This window comes from Petaurus breviceps, unplaced genomic scaffold (assembly GCF_028583685.1).
Source record: "Petaurus breviceps papuanus isolate PSGF00001 unplaced genomic scaffold, PetGlider_PUasm1.0 90763, whole genome shotgun sequence".
Taxonomy (NCBI): Eukaryota; Metazoa; Chordata; class Mammalia; order Diprotodontia; family Petauridae; genus Petaurus; species Petaurus breviceps.
In genome coordinates this window covers 12246263-12274190 of record NW_027187340.1, presented here as the reverse complement: position 1 = coordinate 12274190, position 27928 = coordinate 12246263, and the positions used below count along the sequence as shown (strand labels likewise).

At 35.6% G+C, this 27928-nt stretch overlaps 1 protein-coding gene across 2 annotated transcripts in view; it reads left to right on the top strand.

The window, feature by feature from the left end:
• Positions 1-27928, top strand: part of PDE1A (phosphodiesterase 1A) — a 494981-nt gene that overhangs the window by 403535 nt on the left and 63518 nt on the right. For both annotated transcript variants that reach the window (XM_069068578.1, XM_069068579.1), the window contains exons 8-11: positions 5077-5202; positions 11675-11776; positions 11921-12041; positions 26387-26468. In XM_069068578.1, coding sequence (XP_068924679.1) covers positions 5077-5202; positions 11675-11776; positions 11921-12041; positions 26387-26468 — 431 coding nt within the window. The remainder of the gene's footprint in view (positions 1-5076; positions 5203-11674; positions 11777-11920; positions 12042-26386; positions 26469-27928) is intronic.

Below are 27928 nucleotides of genomic sequence, written 5' to 3'. Positions count from 1 at the left end.
CCTTGCCTATCCACTGTGCAAGACCTTGGGAGATGTGGAGGGGAGGGCTGAGAAAGCAGAGAAGAATGTTGACATTTCGAGCTAAGTATCTATTCTGTGGGAGAGAAGCTGGGTCTGATGAAATGATATGGCACATACAGAATCCATCCCATCTTCAGCAAAAAGTTTTTCCTGTGCCTCAACCCCCTTGATGTCAGTGCCTTCCCTTTGATTTTCTCTTTATTTTAGCCTGTTTATATCTTGGGTGTACGTAATTGTCTGCATGTTATCTCTCCCCATTAGGTCCTTGAGGATAGTGGCTGTTTTTGCCTTTCTTTGTATTTACAGTGCCTAGCACATTTCCTGGCATTATGTAGTAAATGCTTGATGACTTGACTCAACTGTCATTAATCTGTGCCCTTGCATGGATTTTATTTCTGTGAGCACTAGTCTAGCTTCTAAGTCATAATGGATGCCTCCTTATTTGTTCTTACAAAATGAGGTGATGAGGTAAAATAGTTGGGATAATGGGAAGGCAGAGCTCCATTATGAAGTTAATAAAGCATAATTATCTGTTGGAAATTTAAATCCTTAATAAGACACAAAAAGTGTAGTTCTTCATTCGTCGTGGTCATACAGAAGAGAACTGGAAGTTCTCCCTGGAGATAGTTAAATTTGTGGAACTAACTGGATCCTATTCCACAAGAGGCAGTGATATGTAGTAGAAAATTTACTGGAGTAGGAGTCAGTGTGGAGCTCAATTCATTTCTCAGCTTTGCCAAGAGTTATCTCTGTGACCTTAGGCAAATTAATCTGACTTCTCTGAACCTCCATTTGTTAATGCATAAAATGAGGTAACTGGATAAATTGGGCTAAACATTCACTAAGGTCCCTTCTAACTCTAAAAATTCTGAGATTCTGAGTTATCTCTTTGCATGGATGTCCTCTGTAAAGAGAATATCTGTTCTCTACAAAATTTGGCTATCAAAGACTGCACTGTGTTTCAATACTAAAGGTTTTATGATTTGAGGTATTTTTTTAGTCAAGTCAGCAAGTGATCTCTAAATGCTTATTATGTTCTAGGCAATGTGCTAAGTGCTGGAAATACAAATATAAGCACAAAGAAAGATAGCCCCTGCCCTCAAGGAGCTTGCATTCTAAAAGGAGGAAGACAATATATGAGTGGGGTTCCTTTGAAACCTATTGCCCAATGGGGGAAGATATGATTTATGATTAGGAATTCATGGCAAGTAGGAGTCTTTGATGAGTGACAATATTTACTTGGTTATAACAATTATATTTCTATATTGATATAGAGCAATTAAAGGAGTTGTGATGGGAATAATTGAAGATATAGGAAGAAGCCAGCCCATGACAACACTTTAATGCTTTCTTTCCCCTCAGGAAATCCCATTGCCTCCCAACATTTCTTCTTTGGAAACAGTAAATTTTGCTTTTCCTAATTTATATACTTTCAGAAAATAAATCAATTCAGTTAACTTAAGGTACATTAAGAGAAATATGTTGCAGGGCAGCTAAGTGGTGCAGTGAATAGACCATCGGCTCTGGAGTCAGGAGGACCTGAGTTCAAATCTTATTAGCCATGTGACCTTGGGCAAGTCACTTAACTGCAATTGCCCTGCTTTCCCCCCTCCAAAAAGAAAAAAAAAATAAGTATGTTGCCCATAGCAAGAAAGGTGATGACCTTGCTGTGCTCTGCCCTGCCCAGATCACATGTGGAGTATTGTTTTCAGTTCTGTGCCACATTTTGGGAAGTACATCCAGACAATATAATCAGGGTGCCAAGCAGACCAGAGGTCATATACAATATAAGCAATTGTTGAAACAACTGAGGATGTTGGCCTAGAGAAGAGAATACTTAGACCTTCTAGTATTTATAGAGCTGTCAAGTGAAGGTGAGATTAGACTTCATTCATGCAAGAGATGTGAGGTACTGGCCATTGCAAGACTGGGAGAAATGGAATTTTATTTATCAGGAATATCAGTTAGCCATTTTGGCTGGTCCTTAGAATACACGAAAGAGAGAAATTTATAATAAGATAGGTTGCATCTAAAACAGCTTGAAATGCCAAATGTAGGACCCGTTCTATTTTGCTTCAGAGAGGGACAATGGATAGAAGTTACAAAGAGGATAATTTAGTTTTGGGGTAAGGAAAATCACAAAAGTGGAGTGAGCTACTTCCAGAAGTAGTGAGGCCACCATTATTGGAGGTATTCAAGCAAAGGGTGCAAAACCACTTGCTAGGGAAGTTGTAGAGAGAATTTTAATTCAGGTACTTGTTAGACTAACTGACCATTGAAGTCCCTTCTAACTCTGAATTTCTGGGATTCTTTGAGATTCTGTAATACAAGTCCTTTCTCATCATGAAGATCTACCTGTCAATCTGTCAGTCAAAAACTATGTAGTAAGTACACATATACAAGCCTTGTGCTAAGTCCTGGTGATGCAAAAAAAGAGCAAAAGACAGTCCCTGCCTTTGAGGAGCTCACAGTCTAGTTGGGAGGATAACATATGCACAGCTATGTACAAACGAGCTGCATATATATATATATAGCACAAATAGAAAATAATCAACAGCAGGAAGGCACTAGATGCAGCTAGGTGGCACAGTGATAGAGCACTGGGCATAGGGGTGGGCTGCAGGGTCCCCACCCCTGGTAGAATCAGGAAAACCTGAATTCAAAACCGTCCTCAAACACGTACTAGTTGTATGATCCTGGGCAGGTCATTTAACCTCTGTTTGCTTCAGTTTTTTCATCTGTAAAATGGGGATAATAGCACCTACCTTCCAAGGTTGCAAGGATCAAATGAGATGTATTCGTAAAATATTTACTACAGTGCCTGACACATAGTAAGTACTATGTAAATGTTAGCTTTCATTGTTATTATTATTCAAATTAAGAGGGATTGAGAAAGGTTTCCTGTAGAAGGTAGTATTTAAACTGGGACTTGAAGGAAGCTAGGGAAATCCCAAGATAGAAACATGGAAGGAGAATGTTCCAGGCATGGGGCACAGCCAGTAAAAAGGCTCTGAGCCCAGAGATAAAGTTTGACTTTGAACATACAATTCATATTTAAAATCTCAATTATCAATCATAAATATCTTATAAAAATTTGACATTGACAAAAATATCTAGTACATTTAATAGGGGAAAATCACATTTCTACTTTTCCCTTTGGAATTTACAGAGATCTTAGGAGTTGGGTAGAAAGGATGTGTGTGATGTACCTGTGTTTCAATAAAAGATACATTCATATGAAAACCCAGAGCTGTATTTTGGTACTATTGACTGACCTTTGGTGATGATTTTTCCCAGAAAAGATTTCTATTAATATGAAGCTCAGGTGGAAGACCATTGTTGATTATTACATTGTTTTTTCCACAGTATCAGATTTGAACTACTTAATAATGAAGCCAAGCATTGTATCTTTAGGACCAGAAAAGAAGTTAGAGGTCATCTAATCCAACCCCCTCATGTTAAAGATGTAACTACTCTAAAGAATTTAAGAGACTTTCCCAAGGAAAAGAACTGGGATTTGAACCTAAACCCTCTGACTCCAAATCCTGTCTTCTTTCGATGACACCGCATGAAACAATACTGCTACACTGTAGCATGTAGTGAGTAGGATTCATATTGTAGCCCAGAATAGAACTTTCTTTTTGAGCTTTTGTTCAAGATGAAGCTGAAATGACAAAGTCATTTCTCCACTATGTGTTTGAGTAGTGATAAATAATGGTTCAGATTATCTAACAATCATTTATACTTGACTCAAGAATATGATTTTGTACTTTTGCTTAAATATAAGTGAAACTAACATTTTGAGGACTTAAGATAATGTATTCTAGATATTCAACTTTCTTATTCCACTGCTCAGTTACCCTCTTACCCACTAGGAAATGATAACAATGGTTTCCATGATCTTTCCATGGATGGAGAGGAATGGTATAAGTAAAGCAGAAATCTTTGGACTTCAGTTTTGTCAACTGTAAAATGAAGGATTTATACCAACTGATCATGAAGGCACCTTCCAATTCCAAGATTTTATGACTCAAATACTATATGATTTGATTTGATACTCAAGTGACATGAAGACAGACACCCATTAGGAACAAACACCTTATTGTATTGATTTTTTTTTTGCTTTTTGGAAGGCAATTGGGGTTAAGTGACTTGCCTAAGGTCACACAGCTAGTTTTTGTGTTAAGTGTCTGAGGCCAGATTTGAACTCAGGCACTTCTGATTCCAGAGCTGGTGCTCTATTCACTGTGCCACCTAGCCGCCCCTATTGTATTGAATTCTTGATCTTTAATGTGAATTGATATCAGGGATTTATATTGACTTGAAGGTTACATTTTTCATTTTATTTAATAGCTGTACAGTTGTCACTTGTTTTATACATTGCAGGTTGAAACGTCCATATTCATATCAAAAAATCAAATTAAGATCACAAATGTTATATAATGCATATAGTATGTAGGAAAACCTTTCTCCATGGGAGGAAATGTAGACACTAATCTGTACAACCTATGTGGAGGTACCAAGAAGAATGCTTGTGCATTTATTGACAATGAAGAAATTTTATAGTGCCTTTTTCTTCTTCAGCACATTTATCTACTAATAGTATTGTTCAGATTTCTTTGGGATAGGGACCTACTGGTGAAGAACTTTTACCAGTGAAGATTGTCAGCTTCCCTGTAACATAGAGAGCCACCTGAGTCATGAAGAGGTTAAATAAATTCTCCAACCTTCTCACACAGCTAGTATGTATGGGAAGTGGGATTTAACTCAGACCTCCCTACTCCAAGGTCAGCTCTCCATCCACCAAGGCACTTTGCAGTGAAATCATAGATCTAGTTGAAAAAAAAAGTATTTTGATTATAGGTTAAAAATGGGCTGTATTAACATTTTAACATTTATTTTTAACTAGGATATGGGAAATCAGATCATATACTGCCATATTTGGAAGGCTAAATATGTTCATCATGAAGGGGAAGTCACACTAAAAGACACCTATAATGCTGAATTTTTAAGATACAGTTTCTAATACCTATGTATGTTCATTTTTGTACCTAGGTCAGATGTTTCAATTTTATATAATGATCGTTCTGTCCTGGAAAATCATCACGTGAGTGCAGTGTATAGGCTTATGCAAGAGGAAGAAATGAATATATTGGCAAATTTATCCAAAGATGACTGGAGGTAAGTCCTAATGGATCCTAGAGAAGTTCAAGCAATATTCATCTTTCCTATCTGCTTCACTGAGCAGAGCTTATTCTTTAAAGATATTTGCTAGTTAGGGGAAAAAGAAATTGGCAAATTCTGGAAACTGTAGAACCTTGCTAGAAAGCATCTTCACTCATTGCTTTTGGGTTTTCACATTTCTCTCAAGAGTTTGGCATTAAAAAGATAATCATACAATTAGTATCTCTAGAAATATTATTGAAAATGAATTTCTGTTAAATTTGAGTATCCTTAAACTATTATATACTACCTCTAGAAAACAGTACTTATTACCAGGGTGTGTGTGTGTGTGTGTGTGTGTGTGTGTGTGTGTGTGTGTGTAATGATTATATACTAGATTTATCTATCCGTCATTTATCTATGTTCTTAGGGATATCCATGATATTCATAAGTCATGTGCAATACTACATTCAAAGACCTAAAGAAAATCCATTATACCGAGGCCATTCCTGAATGATGGCAGAACTGGTCATTTTAGTCAGTTGAAAGGAAAGAATAAATCAGTAACTTGGTAACGTAGAGAACAAGTGGCAAATTGATATTTTCCCACTAATTTGCTAGCTATTTTGGCATTCTGTAGGCATTAACTAAACTAGTAGAAAATATATGTCTTAGATATGAGTATAATAACTATTTGCCACTGTAAATTGATGGCAATTTATTGGGAGTTTCTCACTATAAAGCCATAGTTTAGGAAAGGAATTCTAACTATAAGAAGGGTTAGTCTACAGAGAATTATATACCTTCAAAGGAGCTTCTGAAGAATCCTAATCACAAATTCTTGGAAAACAGCATTCTCTACTACTCCAAGTTCCATCTTTTTAACTTCCACAACTAAGCTGCTGTCATCATTATGGTCAGTCCAACAGAACAATCAATCAGTCCATATCAATCAATCAGTCTACCAATCCATAATAATGTATTAAGTACATGAAAAGTTACAGGCACTGAATAAGTTCTGGGGGAATAAAGACAAAAACAAAACAGTCCTCACCTTCAAGGAGTTATGGAAGACAATGTGTATGTATATATTATGTATGTGTGCATGCATGTATGTATGTATATAACATGATGGGGGGAAGAGGTTAGGCAGTAGAAACTGTGGAAATGCTTCATGTAGGAGGAGATGGTGCTTGATCTGAGATTTGAATAAAAGAAGGAATTCCAAGAAGCAAAGGAGACAAGGGAGTGTATTCAAATACCGGAGCAGGCGCAGAAGATGAAATCTGAAGAACAATAAGAAAGCCAGTTTGATTGGACCAGAGAGCACATGAAGAAAAATAATAGATAATAGTTCTGGAAATGTAGGTTAAAACCAAGTTAACAAAGGTTTGAAATGTCAGACAACATGTTTATGTTTTATCTTAGAGGCAATAAAGAGATATTGGAATTTATTGGGAAGGAGAGTGATGTTGCCAGGTCTGTGCTTTAGGTCCCATAAAACTTCACCAAACTTCCATCTTTTGATTATCTTTACTTCCTACTCAAAAATATCAACTGTAGAGGATTAATATGCCCCCAGGGCTTATTTTTGGCCCCAAACTCGTAATGCCAGACCCCCTGATCCTCAGTTACTCTGGTGCACTTTCTTGTCTAGGATTCTAGGCTCATTCCCTAATAAAAGTCCATTTCTAAGCAGGTTGTTGATACCACAGTGCTTCTGATGAAAACACTGAAGATCCTCTAAAACCAAACTGGTTTTCAAGAAAAGGTTACTTATAGATTTCTTTGACTAGCCCTGGACTCCTATTCTCCTGTTCTCAATGATGTCCTGGATCTCTACAAGTAATTTCTTCATTTGAAATAGATACCTATTGCCTACAGGGAATTTTAATAATGGCGTGCATTTTTTAGTGGAATTACTGATATCTTAATCAGCTAATTTGAGTGTCAAGGTGGTCAGTTGCAAAAGTTTTTTCTTCAAGTCTATTTATCTCTATGTGACATAATTGATAGAGTGCCAGAATTGGAGTCAGAAAAACCTGGGTTCACATCTCACCTCAGACACTTACTACCTATGTGACCTTTGATAAGTCAGTTAATCACCATGTACCTCCATTTTCTCACTGATCAAATGAAGGACCTGGAAAATATGGCCTCTACATCCCCTTCCAGTCCTAAATCTACAGTCTTTTGATGCTATAGAATTTGGCACAAATGAACCATTTAGAGCTCTAATTACGATTCACTTGTAAATGGTAGCTTAATGTACACTGGGTCTTAGCTGGTAAAAGCGCTGAATGAGATAATGGTTTCTTTGGGGTTTCTAAAGATGCTTTTAAGAGATTCCATCCAGCACCCAACATTTGTAGATCATCATTCTATTTCACAGAATCTCAGAAGTGAAGGATCCTCAGAGTTCATCTAGTCCATCACATACCTGAACAAAAATTTCCTCTACAACATATAACAGACAAGTGACTCTCTAGCCTTTACTTGAAGACTTCCACTGAGGGGGGAAACTCCTACAGGGCAGCAAGGTGACTCAGTGAATATAGCACTAGGCCTGCAATCAGGAAGACCTAAATTGAAATCTGGCTTTTGACATTTACTTGCTATGTGACCCTGAGCAAGTCACTTAACCTCTGTCTACCTCAGTTTCTTTACCTGTAAAATGGGGATAATAACAGCACCTACCTTGCAGGACTATTGTAAGGATCAAATGAGGTAATATTTGTAGAGTGCTTAGCACAGTACATGGAACTTAGTAGATGCTATATAAACATTAACTATCATCATCATCATCACTACTGCCTTCTGGCAAGCCCTTTCTGTTTTGGGATACCTCTAATTATTTTTTCCTGACATCAGCCTCTGACATTGGCCTCTTTGCAACTTCCACTCAAACCCCACTGCTCTGCCCGTTAAGCCAAGGCAGAATGTCTCCTCACCATGACAGTCTGCGAATCTCTGATGTCAGTTGTCACGTCTTCCCCAAATGTTCGTTTATGCAATCCCCCCAAATATTCTCATTAGGTCTTTGCATCAATGCTGTGTTGGTAGATGTTCAACAACCAGCTCTCTGAAAATGTTTGACATATTTTTATATTTAAAATCCATCACTTTCTGAAAACTAAACAATCAACAAAACAATTACAGAGACCTGATCTGTGTAACATTTGCCATGGTAAATACTCAACTTATTAATTTAATAATTGGCTTTTGTGGACAGGAACAAGCTGACCCCAGAACACCTCTGCAAATGACTCATTTTCTTCCAGAAATTTGATTTTATCACATCTATTCTTTCTACTTGCTTTGGACTTCTTTCCATTTTGCATTATATTTTCCTCTATCATTTCAAGGATTTTGAGGATCTTTTTTTTTTTCCTATTCCCGTTTGCTTAATGGTAAGCTAGCCTTCCTCAAGTTATCCTAATTATAAATTATGTCATAAATATTTATTAGATATGATCATATTAAAATATACAAAATGTACAGTGTTGGATTTTGAAGATTCAGTTCTACTAACTATAAATTTTTGTAGATCTATTTATTGTGGAATTCCTGGCAACATTTTAACTATTAAAAAATGTAGCCGTGCAACTGAATTTTTAATTTTTTTTAAATTTTGGTTTGTGTAACTAGAATAGCATAAAAGAAAATAGGTACTTAAATGAGAATAGAATCAGAACATTACAGGAGGAAAAACATTACAAATTAATTCTACCCTCTCTGTTTTACAGATGAGGAAACTGAGGCCTAAAGAACTACAAATATGTTCTTGTTTAAGATCATATAGGGAGATGGTGGCAGAGCTAAAGCATGAACCTATATCGCAGTCAGTGCTCTTTCCTTTCTACCACTAATGCAAGCAGAATTTAGCAATTTATTGCCATGTTTCCTTATATACTTTTCTACCACTACACTAATATTTCTCTAAATTCATAATTTACAAAGCACTTTTTTTTACAACAGTCCTCTGTGATTAATTGTATTATTAATGACATGCCCATTTTACAGAAGAGGAAACCAAAGCTCAGAAAGATAGAGTGGTTATCTAGTACCATATCTCACCAGTAGCAGATCTGGGATTTGAACCATGGTCCTCCTGTGTCAGAGTCTGAAGCTACTTCCACTGCATCACATTGCTTAGGAGGGAAACACATCTTTTAATAAAGTCATTTATATTTCTAATTGATTAATTGCTATTGCATGTGATACTAGTACTGACTTTAGTGAAAGTTGGAAAATAATAAAACATTATTTCATTAAATATTCTTTAATGATTTCCCTTCTATTAAAATCACAAGGAAAATGTTCTAGAAAACTACCTAGTGAGTATGAAATGCTTGAGAGATAGTTTCTGGATAGTTAATCATTTTATCAGTTATGGCTAGCAAACTCAGTTGGACCCTAATCTCTTTACCTTTTTTGATCAGATCTAAACTTTCCCAATTGGGTAAGTCTCTCCCAAGAATTCATCTCCTTATAGGCCCTGTGTGTATTTCAAAGACTCTCTGAATAACCTACAGGGGCTGATTTCTGAATAAGGAAATAGAAAGGGGAAAGATCCTAGTTCTATTTTAATCATTGGTTATTGATATGAGAGAAATATACACTTCTCTCACTAATTTAACAATAAAAGATTTAAATGTGTGTGTGTGTGTATACACATATATTTGCATTTGTTCAACCATTTTAGTTATATCCGACCCTTCATGACCCCATTTGGCATTTTCTTGGTAAAGAAACTGGAGTAGTTTGCTATTTCCTTCTCCGGCTCATTTTACAGATGAGGAAATTGAGGCATAAAGGGTTGTGACTTGTGTCTGAGGTTGGATTTGAAATCAGGAAGATGAGTCTTCCTGACTACTGGCTTGGTACTCTAACCATTCCATCACCTAGCTCATATACACATACATATACATATACATGTATATGTACACATACACATATATATACACATATATATTCTATATACACATATAAGTATTTACATTTATATATGTTTATATATTAATATTTATAAATATACATGCATATGTTTTTTCTAATGTCGCATATCTAAGAAGTTACTGACATGATGCTATTCAAATGGACATTCCATTTTTTTTAATAGTTTCATTAAGTCATCTAAACTATTTCAGCAATACACCTTTGGGGATCATTTAAATTGAACCTCTAATCTCAGTTACTCTCCCTTTATTATACATATTAATATGATGTCACATATACAAAGTTTGGGTTCTAGGAAAATATTCTTTGGCCTCATTCGCAGAAGTAAACATCAGATTCCCTGGAGCGCACACATATTTGCAGAATCAGCCTCCTTCTTGGCAGACTCCTTTAGTCTGAGGAATTAGCAGTCCTGCTCTTTCAGATGTGACAATAACTCTGCCTTATTCTCAGATTCGTTGGTGATAGCATCACTCTGGTAGTCCAGGTGTAAGAAATATTGTTTCCCAGGGCCTCAGAGCTTAGTCACAGAGTTCCAGTTCAATTTGCAGTTTGGCTCAGGCCCAGGAAGAAGGTGTAGAAATAGAGGGGAAAGTAAAACAGAATTTAGGAAAGAAAATTGAAGCAAGGAAATTAAGACTCGTATCTGGTAAAATATTTGCTAAAAATCAGGATTGCAGTGTTAATGTTGCCACTAAAGTAGTTACTTGACGTTGGGCATAGAGGCAGCATAGAACTGCAGAGAAGATGCTTGACTTAGAGTCAAGAAGTTCCAGATTCAAATAATGCCTTTGATGTTTAGTTGCTAGATTCTGGGCAATTTACTTAACCTTTATCTGCCTTGGGCAATTCCCTGGGGCTTATCTACTTAGTTATAGATAAGTTATCTTCTTTTTTGGTTGAAAAATTACCCATACCCTAAAAAAATCACAAACCTTTAAGAATGATTTTTCTTCATTTCTATTAACCTGTTTCCTTATCTGCCATTCCTTTGTATTTCTGAAGATTTTCACCTCACCATCAGCATTTCCCTGACCCACAGTCTTCTGCTGATGTGAGTATCTTCTTTCAGGAAGGCACCATTTCAAAATTCTAAGTCTCTAACCCCTTCCCTATACTCCCAATGTCAACCCTTAGGCCATTCACTCTCTAGGACCCTACAAAGCAGTGTCAAACACCAATAGGTCGCTTTTTTGCATGCTCAGAAGATTTTGTGGACCCAAGGTAATGTTTTCCCCCTTGAGGATGACGTAAAATGTTTTTATTTGAAATACAGCAATACTTGTAAAGAGTTCCTCTTAGGACTGATATCAAATAACCTCATTCTCAAGTAATAGTTTTATCGCCTGCCTGAGTACATCAAGACTATAAAGATTACAATAATGATGCCCATTTTAATTGCAATTAATAGAATAACGTGCCCATCTATCTTAAGAAAGAAAAAAAAATGTGATTAACATTAGTGAAGCAAATGTTCCATGACAAGTGAATAAAGTTCCAAATGAATCAACCTCCTTTGAATGTCTTACAGGGATCTTCGGAACCTGGTTATTGAGATGGTTTTATCAACTGATATGTCAGGTCATTTCCAGCAAATTAAAACTATTAGGAGCACTTTGCAGCAGCCAGAAGGGTAGGCTTCTCTTTCCTTTCTTGTCTTTGTCATCTTGAAACATTTACTTTTTTAAAGTAGTTTTTAGTGGGGCCCTAGGAATGATAGACATCTTTTGAAAGGTGCCTTTGTTCTGAAAATCAGATCATGTCCTTGATTCCACAGGATAGACAAAGCCAAAGCCATGTCCCTGATTCTCCATGCCGCAGACATAAGTCATCCAGCAAAAACCTGGGAACTACATCACCGGTGGACCATGGCCCTGATGGAAGAATTTTTTCGACAGGTGCCTATTTCAAACTATGTGAAAATATCTCAAGTCAGTCAATAAATATTTATTAAGCACCTACTACGTGCTAGACACTGTGCCTTTAAGCATTGGGGATACAAAGAAAGTCAAAAGAGAGCCCCTGTCCTCAAGGATCTCACAGTCTAACGAGGGAGACAGCACATAAAAATAAACTGAAAACCAAGGGAGTGAGAGGGAGAGCAGAGGGAGGGAAGGTACTGGGTAGCATTAAGGGGATGGAGAGGAGGGATGATGAAGTCTACTATCCAGGTTGGGGCTGATGAGGTAGCTGCCCTCTATAAACTGAGGATCTGGGAAGAACTCTCCAATATCCACCCTCCACCTTCTTTAATCAGACCAAAGAAGGGGCCCAGGGCCAGGGAATACTGAGGAGGTTTGAGCTTAAGATTTGATGTGATCTTGAAGGAAAATGAGTTTCTACAGATAATGATGAAGTGGAAAATGAAATATTTCTGCAAAGTTTAGCTGTCTATTTGTATAGAGCATGGTCATGAAGAATCCAGGGCATATAATTCAAGAGGTAGTTGGCTTATTTCTGTTATAGTCTGGCTCTTCAAACTTGTCTTGACTGTTTCAGCTAGTTGATGATCATTCTATTTGACATTTTAGGAAGTTCTTTTATTACCAAAGAAATGAATCCCCAATCAAATAACCTTGGTGATAAGGGTTAGATTTGTCCAAAAGGTCAACAGGTCAGAGATAAATACACAAGCAGAGAGAGAGAGAGAGAGAGAGAGAGAGAGAGAGAGAGAGAGAGAATGTACATGAAAGGCAGCATAGGGTAGCAAAAAGAGGATTTGTCTTAGAGCTAGAAAAACCTTATTCAAGTACTAACTCTGACACGTTGTTGTTGTTTTTGAGTCATTAAATACTGTATGATTCTAAAGGACGCTATGGACTTTGTCCATAGCATTTTCTCAGCAAAGACAGTGGAGTGGTTTGCCATTTCTTTGTCTGGCGTGTGTCCATTTTATAGATGAGAAACTGAGACAAATGGAAGTTAAGTCACTTGCTCAGGGTCACACAGCTAGTATCTACTGCTCTACCTAGCTGCCCCTGACACATACTTAGCAATAACTTCTCAAAGCTCTCTAGGCCTAGAAATTACAGAAGATGTGCTGATCTGCACTGTGGCACAAGTTTCAAGAACAAGAAGTTTTCTCCACATGGATGCAATCATAGGTCTAAATGAATACATAGACATATGAACATGTGATATTTATACCAATGCATACATGTATATTGCACATGTATGTCTGTGTGCACATATAGACATGTGCATATATGTATGCATTACACATACCATTTGTGGTGTATATCATGGTACCCCAAAACTCTCAAAGATTAGTAATGTCATTAGTCAACTTGATTTCTAAAAAAATCCAGACCTTTCAGGGAAAGATTCTTATCCCAGCAAAGTTTGAAGATGAGTATTATAGGGTTGCAATTTCAGATTTAAAAGAAACTTTATTAGGTGTCTTCTAAATTTGTAATTTGGAAGAGACCTCAGAGGTAATAGATTTCAACTACCTCATTTTGCAGATAAGGAAACCGGGGCCTAAAGAAGTGTCCAAGGACATAGAAGTGGCAGTAATTAATAGTAGTGAAGCTGGTTTTAGGATCCAGGACTTCTGACTCCAGCATGTTTTCCTGGGTTTTGATAACATTCCCATTTCTAGGCTACAGTTGAAAGTAAGATGACAATCAGGCTGTGGTCTCAAGGTCAACTCTCAAAGGTTTTAGTATTTCTGTATTTCTTGATTCCAGTCTTTGACCCTAACCAGCCTACATCTCACACATAAATATGCCTTTTTGTCATGAGGAGGAGTGTGAATGAATCGGTATAAATGCATTTGTAACCTTTCTTTTGAAGTTTTATTGATACTTTTTATTTTTATATCACAATCTGACAACAATTACAACAGTCCACACTATGTCCCCTACTTCTCCAAAAAAAAATGAAGGAAAGATATTTATTTCTTCAGCTCTTTTCTGGGGCTAAGTTTAGCTGGGAATCCAGCTGGATTCTCTCGTTCCTTTTGTTTACGCTGTCATAGACATTGTGTGTATTGTTTTCCTAATTGACTTATTTCATTTTGCATCAGTTCATAAAAGCCTTCTTGTATTTCTCTGAATTTCTCATATTTGTCATTTCTTCTCTTACAACAATATTCTATTATATTTGTATGCCACAGTTTGTACAACATTTATGTACCATTCCCCAAATGTATGGGCACCCACTTGGTTACCACAAAAAAAAATGCTGCTATGAATAGAAAGCATGTGTAAATATGGGACCTTCCATCTCCTTTTCTGAAGTACAATTAGAAACTCCATAAAGAGCAGTACTGGCTTCCTGTATTCAAAGCATATTGTGACACATGCTTTTCTGTAGGCTATTTCTTTAAAAGAATTTCCATTTCCATGTGTTTTCATGTTTTACATCATTTACAATTAAATTTGATACTTATCAGTGCTCTTCACTTTCATTCAGTTAACGAGTATATCTATATTATTGATTTTTAGCGGAGAAAAGAGAATTCAGGTTTTCAAAATGATTTGGGAAATTCCAGGGTCTAAATCCTCTTCACCAATGCATATGGGCAACTTTTAATGCAATGCATAGCCTTAGAACACTGCCTGGAGGCACTCTGCTGGCTCACAAAGTTATTATGTATTTGAGGGAAGTCTGTCTGTCTGTCTGTCTCTCTCTCTCACACACACACACACAAAACACCTTACCACACACCATAAATACAACTGTAACTACTGAAACTAAAATTCAAAAGAAGTTATATTCTTGCTGAGCTTTTAGGATTCTATTACTGTTTTTCATTGTTAGCCGAATGTTTGTTTTCTCTTTCAATAACTTGCTAGTCACTTGGGAATTTGACAATCTGTTCCCAAGATATATGATGAAAGCATTTCTCTATTATTGTAGGGAATTTGTTATTATCTAGAAACCATTCATTTAGGCTCCATTCAGTAAATTTCATATGTGTGTGTGTAAAACCTAAAAATGATCACAAGTGAAAAATCATATTATATCCAAGGTAGTCCCCAGGTTATATTCAATTCATACTTTGAAAATTAAGGAATACTAGAGCTGGGAAGGACTTCAGCAGTTTACAGATGAAGCTCAAATACATTTGGTACCTTGCCTATCATGGGCAGCTAGTCAGCATCAGAAGCAGGATTACATCACACATCTTCTGATCAGGTTCTATTTCTTTATCTGCTAAGCCAGACTGCCTCTCAATGTCCTGGACCTAAAATAACAGTTTTATGGAGTTTTAAAATTTCAAAGCTAGTCCAAGTCCATCATTTTAAATATGAAAAATCTTTTAAATTAGATTTTTTCCTACATTTTAGGTTCTGAACTGTCTCCCTTTCTCCTCCTTCCCCATACCCTACTAGAGAAGACCACCAGTTGAATTTATATATTTTATAAATATCTGTAAAATCATACTATGAATACTTCTATTATCAGTTCCTTCTCTGAAGGTGAATAATATCTTCCTTCTTAGGTCTTCTGTAGTTGAATTAAGTATTTGTAATACCCAGAATGACTTGGTCATTCATAGTTGTTCTTCAAATAATATTGCTATCACAGTATGGAATGTTCTTTTGGTTCTGCTCATTTCAATCTTCATTATTTCATGCAAGTCTTTCCATGTTTTTCTAAAATCAACCAGCTCATTATTTCTTACAGCACAGTAGTATTCCCTCACAATCATATGCCACAATTTTTTAGCCATTCCCCAGTTGATGGGCATCCCCTCAATGTCCAGTTCTTTGCTACCACAAAGAGAGCTGCTATAAATATTTTAGATCATATAGGTTCTTTTACTTTTTTTCCCTGATCACCTTGGAAAAGAGAACTAATAGTAGTATTGCTGGATCAAAGTTTTATAACTCTTTGGGCATAATTCTAGATTGCTTTCCAGAATGGTTGGATCAATTCACAGTTCTAACAACAATGTATTTAATGCCCCGATTTTTCCACATGCCCTCCATTTGTCATTTTCCTCTTCTGTCATTTGAGCCAGTCTGATAGGTGTGAGATAAAATCTCACAGTTTTTTTTTAAATTTGTATTTCTCTAATCAATAGTAATTTAGAGCATTTTTTGATATGACTATATGCAGTTTTTATTTCTTTATCTAAAAATTGCCTGTTTATGTCCTCTGATCATTTATCAAGTGGGAATAACTTATATTCTCATAAACCTGACCAAGTTCTCTACATATTTTGTATATGAGAACTTTATCTGAGAAACTGTCTATGAGATTTTTTCCTCAATTTTCTGCTTTCCTTCTGATATTGGTTACATTGGTTTTGTTTGTAAAAAGCTTTTTTTAACTTTCATGTAATCATTTTATATTTTTATATCATATATGTTATATATATATTTATATTTATACCATTTTATATCTCACAATGTTCTCTATCTCTTGCTTATCCATAAATTTTTTCTACTGTCCATAAGTCTGATAGGCAATCTGTTCCATGTTCTAATTTTCTTATATCTCTTTTTATATCCAGGTCACATAACCATTTTGACCTTATTTTTATAAATAGTGTAAAATATTGGTCTGTGACCAATTTCTGCCAGACTCCTTCCCAGTTTTCCCAAAAATTTGTTAACAAATAATATATTTTTATCCCTAATGCTCAAATCTTAATATTTGTCACAAACAAGGTTACTATAATAATTTACTACTATATCTATCCTACTATGTCTACTCTGTTCTAGTGATCCACCTTTCTATTTTTCAGCCAGTCCAAGATAGTTTTAATAATTACTGCTTAATAATATAGTTTAAGTTCTGGTACTGCTACACCTCCTTTCTTTACATTTTTTTTCATTAATTCCTTTGATATTTTTGACCTTTTGCTTCTTCCAAATGAATTCTGTTCATTTTTTCTAACTCAGTAAAAGGTTATTTTTGGTAATTTAATTGGGATGGCATTGAATAAGTAGATTAGTGTAGGTAAAATTGCCATTTTTATTATTTTGGATCTGCTTACCCATGAACAAGCATTATTTCTCCAGTTGTTTAAATGACTTTATTTGTATAAAAAGTGTTTTATACTTATGTTCATGTAGTTCCTAGGTTTATCTTGGCAAGTATACCAGGTATTTTATACTGTCTACAGCTATTTTAAATGGGGTATCTCTTACTATTTCTTCTTACAGAGTTTTGTTGATGATAAACAGAAATGCTGATAATTTGTGTGGGTTTATTTTATATTCTGCTACTTTGCTAAAATTATTACTTGTTTCAGCTAACTTTTTAGTTGACTCTTTAGGATATTCCAAGTATATTATCATCTGCAAAAAGAGATAATTTTATTACCTCATTGCCAATTCTGATTCTTTCCATTTCTTTTTCTTCTCTTATTTCTATTGCTAGAATTTCTAATACAATATTGAATAAAACTAGTCATAAAGGGCGTTAGAAGAGTGTGCAGATGAAGAAAGAGGAGGGTAAGGGGAGAGGTTAAGGGAGGAATTCTTAGAATAGATGAGGATTAGGGTGGCAGTGGCTAGAAGTAAATTAGACTTTTGAGGAAGGGTAGGGCAAAAAGAGAGGGAGAGGAAGATAAATAGTGAGGGAAATAGGATGGAGGGAAATGTACAACTAGTAACTATAACTCTGAATGTGAATGGGATGAACTTACCCATAAAATGGAAACAAACAGCAGAATGGATTAAAAATAAGAGTGCAACAATATGTTGTTTATAAGAAGCACATTTGAAAATAAGTGATACAGATAGAATAAAAATAAAGGGCTAGAATAGAACTTATTATGCTTCAGCTGATACAAAAAAATGGGCAGCAATCATGATCTCAGACAAGATTAAAACTAAAATAGATTTAATTAAAATAAATATAATAAAATTGAGGACTAAGTAAACAAATTTATTTTCTGTCAAGTCCAGTTAATCAAATTTAAATTTCATTAAATGCCTACTATGTTCCAGACACTGGAGGTAAATAGAGAGAGATGAAACAGAGTCTGCCTTCAAGGAATTTATATTCCATAAGAATGGGGGAGGGGAAGAAATATATAAGCATATACAAATTATACACAAAATAAATATAGATAAAGAAGGAAACAATCACTTATTAAGTACCTGTTATGTTCCAGGCATCTTGGTTTACAAATATAATTGTATTTAATCTTTTTAAAAAATCCAACCCTGAGAAGTAGATGCTATTATAATCTGCATTTTACACAACAGGAAACTGATGCAGGAAGCAGTTAAGTGACTTGCCTAGAGTTACACAGCTAGTAAATGTCTGAAGCTGGATTTGAACTCATCTTCCTAAGCATTTTATCCATATTGCCTGAGTAAATGTGTAAAGGAAGGAAGGAAGGAAGGAAGGAAGGAAGGAAGGAAGGAAGGAAGGAAGGAAGGAAGGAAGGAAGGGAGGGAGGGAGGGAGGGAGGGAGGGAGGGAGGGAGGAAGGAAGGAAGGAAGAAACAATTATATATTAAGTGCCTACCATGTGCCAGGGATCAGTTAAATGATTTACAAATATTATCTCATTTGATCCTGGGAGGTAGGTATAATTATGATCCCCATTTTATAATTGTAAAAACTGAGACAAGCAACAGTTAAGTGACTTGCCCATAGTCACAGTTAGTAAGCATTTAAGGCAGGGTTTGAATTCAATTCTTTATTATTCTAAACCAATGTTTTAGCCATTGCACTACCTAACTGCCCAACAATTGCTAGGTCATTAGGAAAGAGGTTACATAATTCACTGTGTTGTTCTGACTTAGGCTAACTGAAAATAAAGTTACTGCTTAAGACATTTGAGAAAACTAATTTTTAGGAAATTAGGTAAACAATTAGTTAAATCAAATGAGGTCATACATTTCTGAGGTTCTTCATATGAGTCCTCAGTTTTCTAGAGAGGTGATCATCCAACTCCCAGAGAACACAGAGGCTGAAATTTGAATTACAAGTTAGAAAAGGAACTATTCAATAGTGCATTCAGAACCTTTCGTGTCCTTAAAGAATGATAAATAGTAAATCTGATGCTTTTACCAAAAACGGTCAAGGTCATATCATTGAAGAAGTTTGGTATCGTGAGACCTTGAAAGGTCAGGTCGTCTGCATTAATCAGATGGTGCCACTTAGTGTAAAAAGAAATGATAATTTTAAAGAACTCTGGGGACAATAGGAAGCAATTGTATAGCTCAAGAAAGGTCAGAAATGGACAACCTCAGAAGCACAAGGGAACATAAAGCCAACTTTAGAATACTCAAATGACAGTAAAGTGAGAAGTCCAGGAAAATTACTGAAGTACTCACAATCTACTCTAATAAACTCTGTTAATAAACACTTTAGAAATGGGTTCTTTGTTAGGATTGCCTCATCCTCTCAGCTGGGAAATTTAATTAGATCATAAACAAACTGCTCTGGGACCTGAGTTTTTTTAATAATAACCTTAAATGATGATATAGTCCTGCAAGAACACAAATTTTAAAAAGTGGAAGATTTATAAAGCACCTTCAGGAAAATAAATGTAGATGATGAAGAATTTTTTTTATTTTTGATTGCTATCATTGATTCATTATGTAAAAACAAATTTCTCCTTTTAATAATTTTACCAAGATTATAACCTCTAGCATCAAAAAGATTCAGAGACTGAAGAAACATGGTGAATTGTGTGATACCTGAAGTAATTGTTGGGCCACCTCGGCCAGTAAGTTTCCAAAGAAGAGTCAATCATCTAGTTTCTTTGGGAAATACAAAAACTCCTCTGTGTATCATCAAAGCTCATAGTTTCAGTGGTGGTATGCCTAACTCTGGATTTCTAGAAGTATAGTATAGCATGGTATAGTAGACAGTTCTTTGGGTCAGAATACTAGGCTGAAAGACCTATTTCCACCATTTACTGAGATGTACAAACTCAGACAGGTATCTTAAACCTTTGTACATCAATTTCTTCATCTATAAAATGGGAATAATAAAGCCTGAACTATACAACTTACAGGATTTAGTAATGAAAGTTCCTTGTAAACTATTATGCACTATGCAAATGTAAGTTGCTGTTATTCTTAGCTTGGTTGGCTTGTCAGGTTTCCATGGAGACAACACATTAGAACGACTTTTCTCCCATCACTGTAAGTAGTTTCTTATGCTTTGTTCCAATTAGTTCAAAAACTCTACAGGACTGATAACCACAGAACAAAATGTAGTTTTTATAATCTGTGCACAGGAAGCTGGTTTATTGATCCAAGAAAGCTCACACTGGGGCAGCTAGGTGGTGCAGTGAATAGAGCACTGGCCCTGGAGTCAGGAGGACCTGAGTTCAAATCTGGCCTCAGCCACTTGACACTTACTAGCGGTGTGACCCTGAGCAAGTAACTTAATCCCAATTACTTTGCCTTCCCCTCTCCAAAAAAAAAAATAAAAAAAACCAAAAAGAAAAGAAAAGGAAGAAGTTCAGATTACACTTTTATGAAGCAAATTAAAGATGGCATATGGGATGGGGAAAAAAGCACTCTTTGGACTTGGAGCCAAAAGACATGGTTTCAATTCTTGGTTCTGACATTTGCAAGCTGTGTGACATTGACAAAGTCATTTCACCTCATGAGCCTAATTTTCCTTCTTTATAAAAATATGGATAACAATACTCAATACTTGGACTGTAGACCTCAAGTTTGTTATGGAAATTAAGAGAGATAATATACAAAGTGTTCTGTGCATATAAAGCACTCTACAAAGGTCAGCTATTTTTGTGATCAACCATTGTCTTAGCATTTCACATCGAACCTCAGTGCACTGTTATAATGCCCAAATTATGTTCACAAAACAAATTTGGAACAAGACTATTCTTGCCCTTAGCATTCATGTTATGAGTGCTTATCATCCAGCTGCCAAATCTTAAAAGATAAAACACGACAAAAACAAGCTTTCAAATTGTACTTCTTGGTAAAATAAAGCTAATTTCTAGATACTTGGCATATTTTGGAAGACTAAATGTTTTACATTCTCCAGATCTATTTTAAACCTGACACAAAGAGCTAATGGAAAAAGCACCATAGGCCAATACTTGCAAAGAAAAATGTCATGTCTGTTTGATGTTTTTGGTGGCCAATGGTAACATAGAATGTGAACTTTAAGAGTACTGGGACAAAAGTGGTTATGTTACAGTCAGAGCACGGTCACAGTCATTTTCAAAAAACATCGTACACCAACTTTTTCCCTGGTGTTCCACTGAAAATATTGGTAGACTTTGTGTTCAATAGCCTTATGGTCTAAATTAGAGATATCCAAGATTGGTGATTTAGGCAATTTGATTCAATGAGCATCTAAGTGCCTACTAGCTAAAAGGCTATATTCTAGAGATACAAAAGGCAAAAGAGAAGTATTTCCTGTCCTCAAGGTGCGTATATGCTACCTGGGAACTACAATATGTTCACATATAAGAAAATACAAAATATAGGGAGAGTAATTTCAAGAGGAAGAGGTGAGGGACATTGTATGTTGAAATCAAAAAGGACCTTATGTAGCATGTAACATCTGAGCTCATGGCAAAGACAGTTTACCTTAGCAGCAAGTTCCAATAGCAATAAATCCATCCTTTGTTTTTGCAGGATTTAGTTTCATGGGGAAAAAAGTAAAATAACCTCCAGCAAGAATTGGGGGGGGCAGAAAAGGGGAAAGATCAATCCTCACAAATCAGTTCATTTTTTTAAACCAGTATCCAGTCTGTATACTCATATGGGCTTTGTTTTACAATTCCTAATAAAAGAATGCCCTTCCAGAAAGTTTAGTGCTGACTAAATGTCTAGAATCTTAATAAACCAACTTCAATTTTACCCCTACTTTACTCCAAATGTTTGATAGGCATCCGTTGAAGTCAGCATGAGATTTGTAGGCGTGGATGACATACTTGCCCAATTTGAATCCAAATTTGTTCCAAAATTCAAAGTTTCAGTCATTTGGGGATCTGACTTGAGGAAAGAGCTACTTCACTATTTAGCTATACTGAGAAATAAACTATGTTTGGTACAAAGTGCCAAAGTCAAAAGACCCTTCCAGGGTAATGTTCACGGAAAGTGCAAGGCCTGGTAACTCAGCCCAGTGACTTCATTTAGCTCAAAGAATACAGAGGTAGACATATTAGCAAAGCTAAGAATGGTATGGAAAAGAAAGCTGGGAGATATTTGTCTCTATTTATCTTCTTGATTGGGCATACTATGCTGACAAGATTCTAAAACCACCAGGCAGTTCAGTTAATACAGTGGGTAAAAAACTTCAATTTATTGACAATTTCTATCACATCACTCTTTTTGGCACTATTTACACCAAATGGAGAGGGTATATTTCACAATTTCAATCAGCTATTTTGTGTCCTGTATACAGATGGAGAAAAGCTTCAAAAAGATTTATTTAGAAGCAAGCTTGACACTAATATTGAAAGTTTAACTCAATTGGAAAAGCAAGGCAGAAAAAAACTATTTTAGACTAAACATATCTACCTGCAGGCCCAGCTTTTATCTGTAATGAATAGTTAGAACCTACATCACAGAGTGGTTCTAAATAGCCCTCTCTTTTCCCATAGAAACAATGCTATAATTGGAGGTTGAAACATTGGTATCAAGCAAATCATAAGTATAACAAAAAACATGTCATAAAAGAAAATATATAACTATAAACTTACCAAAATACTGCTGATCCAAGGCAGAATATCAGGTATGCCTTAAAAGACAAGCAAATGGTTCTGGGACATGCCCAGTTGTGGAGAAGGCCTAGAAATTTCCCAAACATATTTTGGTTGTTGCTGTGTTCTTTTGCTAATCAAGAGAGTTGGTAGCCTGGCTTGGGTTAAAGTAATAACGTCCCTGTCTGAATTCCCTTTCTAGTAGAGGTTGGTCTTCAGCATATTGGAATATTCTAGAGGGAATTCATGCAAAGCTAATTGAGGGAGTTAGGCTAGATAACTAGGAAGATACTAACTAACTCTCTAAATCTCCATAATTATTTTTAACAGTATAATTAAGCTCCAAGTCTTTCAAAATGGACACCTTTTCCTACATTAATTTATGCAAATCATCTTCCATGTCAACAATATACTCATTTTCTTTCTACCACTTCTTTCAAGACTACCTCCTTCAGAAAGTGTTCCCTCATCCCACCAACTGAAATTGATCAAATTTATTATAATGCTTTATCTGGACTTTTTTTTCCTCATCACATTCTCCTTTGTGCCATAATAATTTGATTCCCAGTTGTATCCCTTTTATTTGATTGGAGAGACAGCATAGTAATATGGAAATTACACTCAACTTAGAGTGAAAAGAGACTTGAATTTGATCTTGGCTCCAATGTTTACTGGCCGTGTAATTCTGGGCAAATCACTTTGAGCCTTTTCCTCACCTGTGATATAGAGGGAATAATCTTTATATTACGTAATTCAAAGGATCCTTATAGTGATAACATAAACCTAAAAATTCTTTATAAATGCAAGTTTTTATTATCATACTTGAGGACAGGGACTGTATTGTTTTCATCTCCATTTTTCCAGGTAGCAATATATTTGTTGAATTGTAGATACACACACACACATAAATATACATACATCCTATGTGTATCTATATGCATTTATACACATAGGCATATACACATATATTTATATATACATATATATCACAGTCTTTGATAATACAAATAATATATAATGTCAATACTCAGGAAGGAAGTTTACAATTCTAAATTAAAAAGTCAATTCAGAAAAACTTTATTAAATGCCTATGCAAGACGTCATGTTACATCTTGGTTATACAAAAAGGAAAATGACAGTCTCTTAGGGAGCTTACAGACTCATGGGAAATGTAACATGTAAACCAATAAATATAGCACAAGGAAAAATATGATGAGGCTAAAGGATGAATTTGGACTGATTGCTTTAATGAGGGGGAAAACATTTGTAGATAAGATATTTGGAGAGGGCTTCATGGTACAAGTAAATCCTAAATTGAGACATGAAAGAAAAGAGAAATTTCAATAGAAAGAGAGTGGTCAGGGAGAGGATATAATAGGAAAGAAAAGCCAATACAGACTCAATGCACTTAAAAGCATTAAAATAAACTTTCACTATATCAATTTTTAAAAATGCTAATATGCTAACTACAATAGAATGATAGTTAGACTTGGGAGGAACTTTAGAAATCTAATACCCTCTCATTATACTGATGAGGAAACAGGCTTGGAGAGGTTAAGTGATATAACTTTTTAAAGGAATATTTATCCTTTCAACATTTCATTCATTCTCCATTTGTATAAAGCTAGTGTTGCTGTTCAGGTTTCAGATTTTAAACACACACACACACCAGAGAATATTAAATTCTATTAAGAAAGAGTTTAATGTTTTGTCCATTGCTATCAGGGTATTTCTTTGAAGTCAAAAAATGAGGAAAACATAGCCTCTAAAAAGAGCTTCAAACAAGCTCTTACAGAATTGCAGCTCTTATAGACATAAGACAGAGTTATGGTTAGCATGTTCTTAGATAGTATGAATAGAATGAATGAATAATGTGGGTAAGAAATGATCAATGGTTAGTAATTAAGCAACATCTCCTGGATGGAGCCATATTTATGCTTAAGAAGGAAAAGCTTGGGGTGGCCAGGTAGCACAGTGAGTAAGAGCACCGTCCCCAGAGTTGGGATAATCTGGGATCGAATCCAGGCTCTGATACTTAGCACCACACCCAAAAGTTACTTAACCCCAATTGCTTAAAACACACACACACACACACACACACAATAACAAAAAAAAGAAGGAAAAGCTGGGAATACTTGTAATTAGCCTTTTTCACTGAGATACTGTATAATTTATTTTTAAGAAATCACTTTGACCTCAAGTTAATTCTTAATCAAACACACCTCCAACACACTATTTAATCAACAACAAGAAAAATTCAACCCATGACTCTGAACTCATTTCATATTAATGCAGACCAAAGCCGGGCCTTTTGGAAAACATCAAGAAGGGGTAGTTTGACCTTGGCATTTTCTAGTCTCTTCTAAATCTACACCTCTTCTCCAGGGTCCTAATACTCTCATTTTCCCTCATCCCTTACAGTGATTCGTAGCTAGGACAAAGTAAGTAGATGAAAGTGTTACCCCTCCAACGAGTATTTCCATTTTTAAAAAGTCATCACAGTAGTAAGATAAATAAAGATCTTCCAATGAAACTTTAGGTTTTAAAGTTTGTGAGGAAGAATATTGGTAAGCATGTCTGTATGAATGAAGACATATTTCATCTGGTTTGATGTAGGGTAGAGTGAGACATTCTCAGCACTGATGAAATCACATAGGTGCCTGCCTAGTCTCCATTTTTATGTCCAGCCAAGGCTCTGAATGTTCAGAATGGGCCCCCGCTCTATGATTTCATCACTCTAGGGAACTCCCAGTGTATCTTAGAGTTTCAGAGGGTTGTCTGAGAGACTAAGAGATTAATTACTTTGCCTATAGCCATGCAGTTAATATGGAAATAGGGTTTGAACCCAGCTTCTCCAGATTACCTACTCTATGCTTGCCATTCATGTGTGAATCATATCCCACGGTGAAGCTGCTCTCTAGAAACCTGTTACATATAGGAGAATAAGGGAATATTTTTATATTTTGCTATTATGACTTGCTGATATTGTATTTATTCTTTTTCATATATTCATATATAGGTATGCATACATACGAATATGTAGACACATATATGTATGTAAGTATGTGTATATATGTGTGTGTATGTATGTATGTTTATTTCTTCCTCCTTTATAACTTATACACTTTGACAGTAGGAATTATTTCATTATTTGTAATTATATCTCCTGGCACATAATAGATGCTTAATAAATGCATATTGATTCACTGTAGAAAGGAAGAAGAAACCACAATGCAGTATTTATGAGCAGTACTACTAAATGAACATTAAATTCAGTAGTATGCTGAGAAATATTTTGTGGTGATTTGACAGAGTCCCAGATACTTAAGATCTATCTTATTACAGTCAAAAAGGAACATTACTTAGCCAATACTCTAAAGAACTAAAGATATTAATTAATTATTCTTTCAGCTTTTCCTCTTCCCCCAAAAAGAACATGAAAAAAGCACCAGTTTTATCTCTTTGCCCTGCACCTGGTTCTGATTATCTAAAACATAATGAATGGTATGTCATTCAGATGTAGTCTAATCATTAGCAAGAACCAAGCATTTTGGGGTTTCTTTCCCTTTTAATCCTTGATATAAGTATTTCTCCTGAATATTTCTGTGCTAATGAGATTTCTTTTCCACAGGGAGACAAGGAAGCTGAGTTAGGCCTTCCCTTTTCCCCACTTTGTGACCGCAAGTCAACCCTGGTGGCCCAGTCACAAATAGGTAATGTTGAAAAATGGTGGTGGGTGACAGTGGCAGAGGATGTGTGTATGTGCGCTTTCACTTTAAAATCAATTCTGTAAAATGTAATTATTTTCATAAAGAAATCTTTAAAACCCCAGATGAAATTTCATGAAAAACTTCTACTACATTCATATCTTACGTGTTTTAGAATCTAAAACTTTTTAAAATGCTATATAATGGGGGCGACTAAGGTGGCTCAGTGAATAGAACACTGGCCCTGGATTCAGGAGGACCTGGATTCGAGTCTGACCTCAGACACTTAACACAAAAACTAGCCGTGTGACCTTGGGCAAGTCAATTAACCCCAATTGCCCTCCAAAAAGCAAAAAATAAAATAAAATGCTATATAAATGAGTTATTATCTATACTGCAGAGGTTCCCAAACTTATTTGCCTTACTGCCTCCTTTTTTAAAAAATTACTCAGCACTCCCTGGAAATCTACTTTCTTTAAAACTTTAATGGTTTTTTTTTAACTTGCATCATTTCAAAAAATATAATTTTTAAAAAAATGATGCATATTAAATTTAATAATTTATCGTAAATTTGTGAGTTTTCCTGCATTGAAATTTTGATGATGTAACATTGCATATAGTATCATATTATAAACAGGTTATTACACACACATATTCCTGCCAATGCATGCTAGACCTCCCGACAATGTATGACATGCTCACTTACCAGCAATTGCTTGTTAATACCTGTCAATGGACTTGACCACTGATCAGTTATAACTTACATTTTGTGTGTTTATCTGGAAAATAATGTGATCACTATGACTTTAACTCTGTTACACAACAGATGAAACATGTACGAACAGTTTTTCAAAATCTTCTCTTCTTTCCCTATACTTCCTCCTTATTTTTATTTTATGCTCCCCCAATTGCACCTCCCCGAATCATTCCAGCACCCCTAGGGGTAGTATCACCCACTTTGGGAACCTATATAAAATTTATAGAATGTAATTTGGTAATTTGTATACGCTACACTAAACGTTCCTAATGTTTTTCTAATTTATATTAGCTGAGACAGGTTTTTTTATTATCATATTTTCCCCAAAACAATTCCCTATAAACAAAATTCTTTGATAGGTATATTTATTCCAAAAGGTAGCTGAACCTTTACATACCATGTAATACAATGCTAAAGAGGTATGATGGGAAGATGTTTCACTGACTTCCCCTTTCTCATTTTGGTGTATACGGATCTCCTGGATTTCTTTGTTTGCAATATGGGATAAGCAGGATAATTGCTAGATACTTGGGTGTTCCCTTTGTGTCTGTCTCCCTGTCTGTTTGTGCTGGGTCAGAAATGATATCTGTGACAGCTACTTGATCCTGTAGAGAAGTCCAAAGTCTAGGCAACAGAACAGGAAAAAAGAGGGAAAGGAGACACAGAAAAGGGAAAATGGAAGAAGAAAGATGCGTGGGCACGCACACAC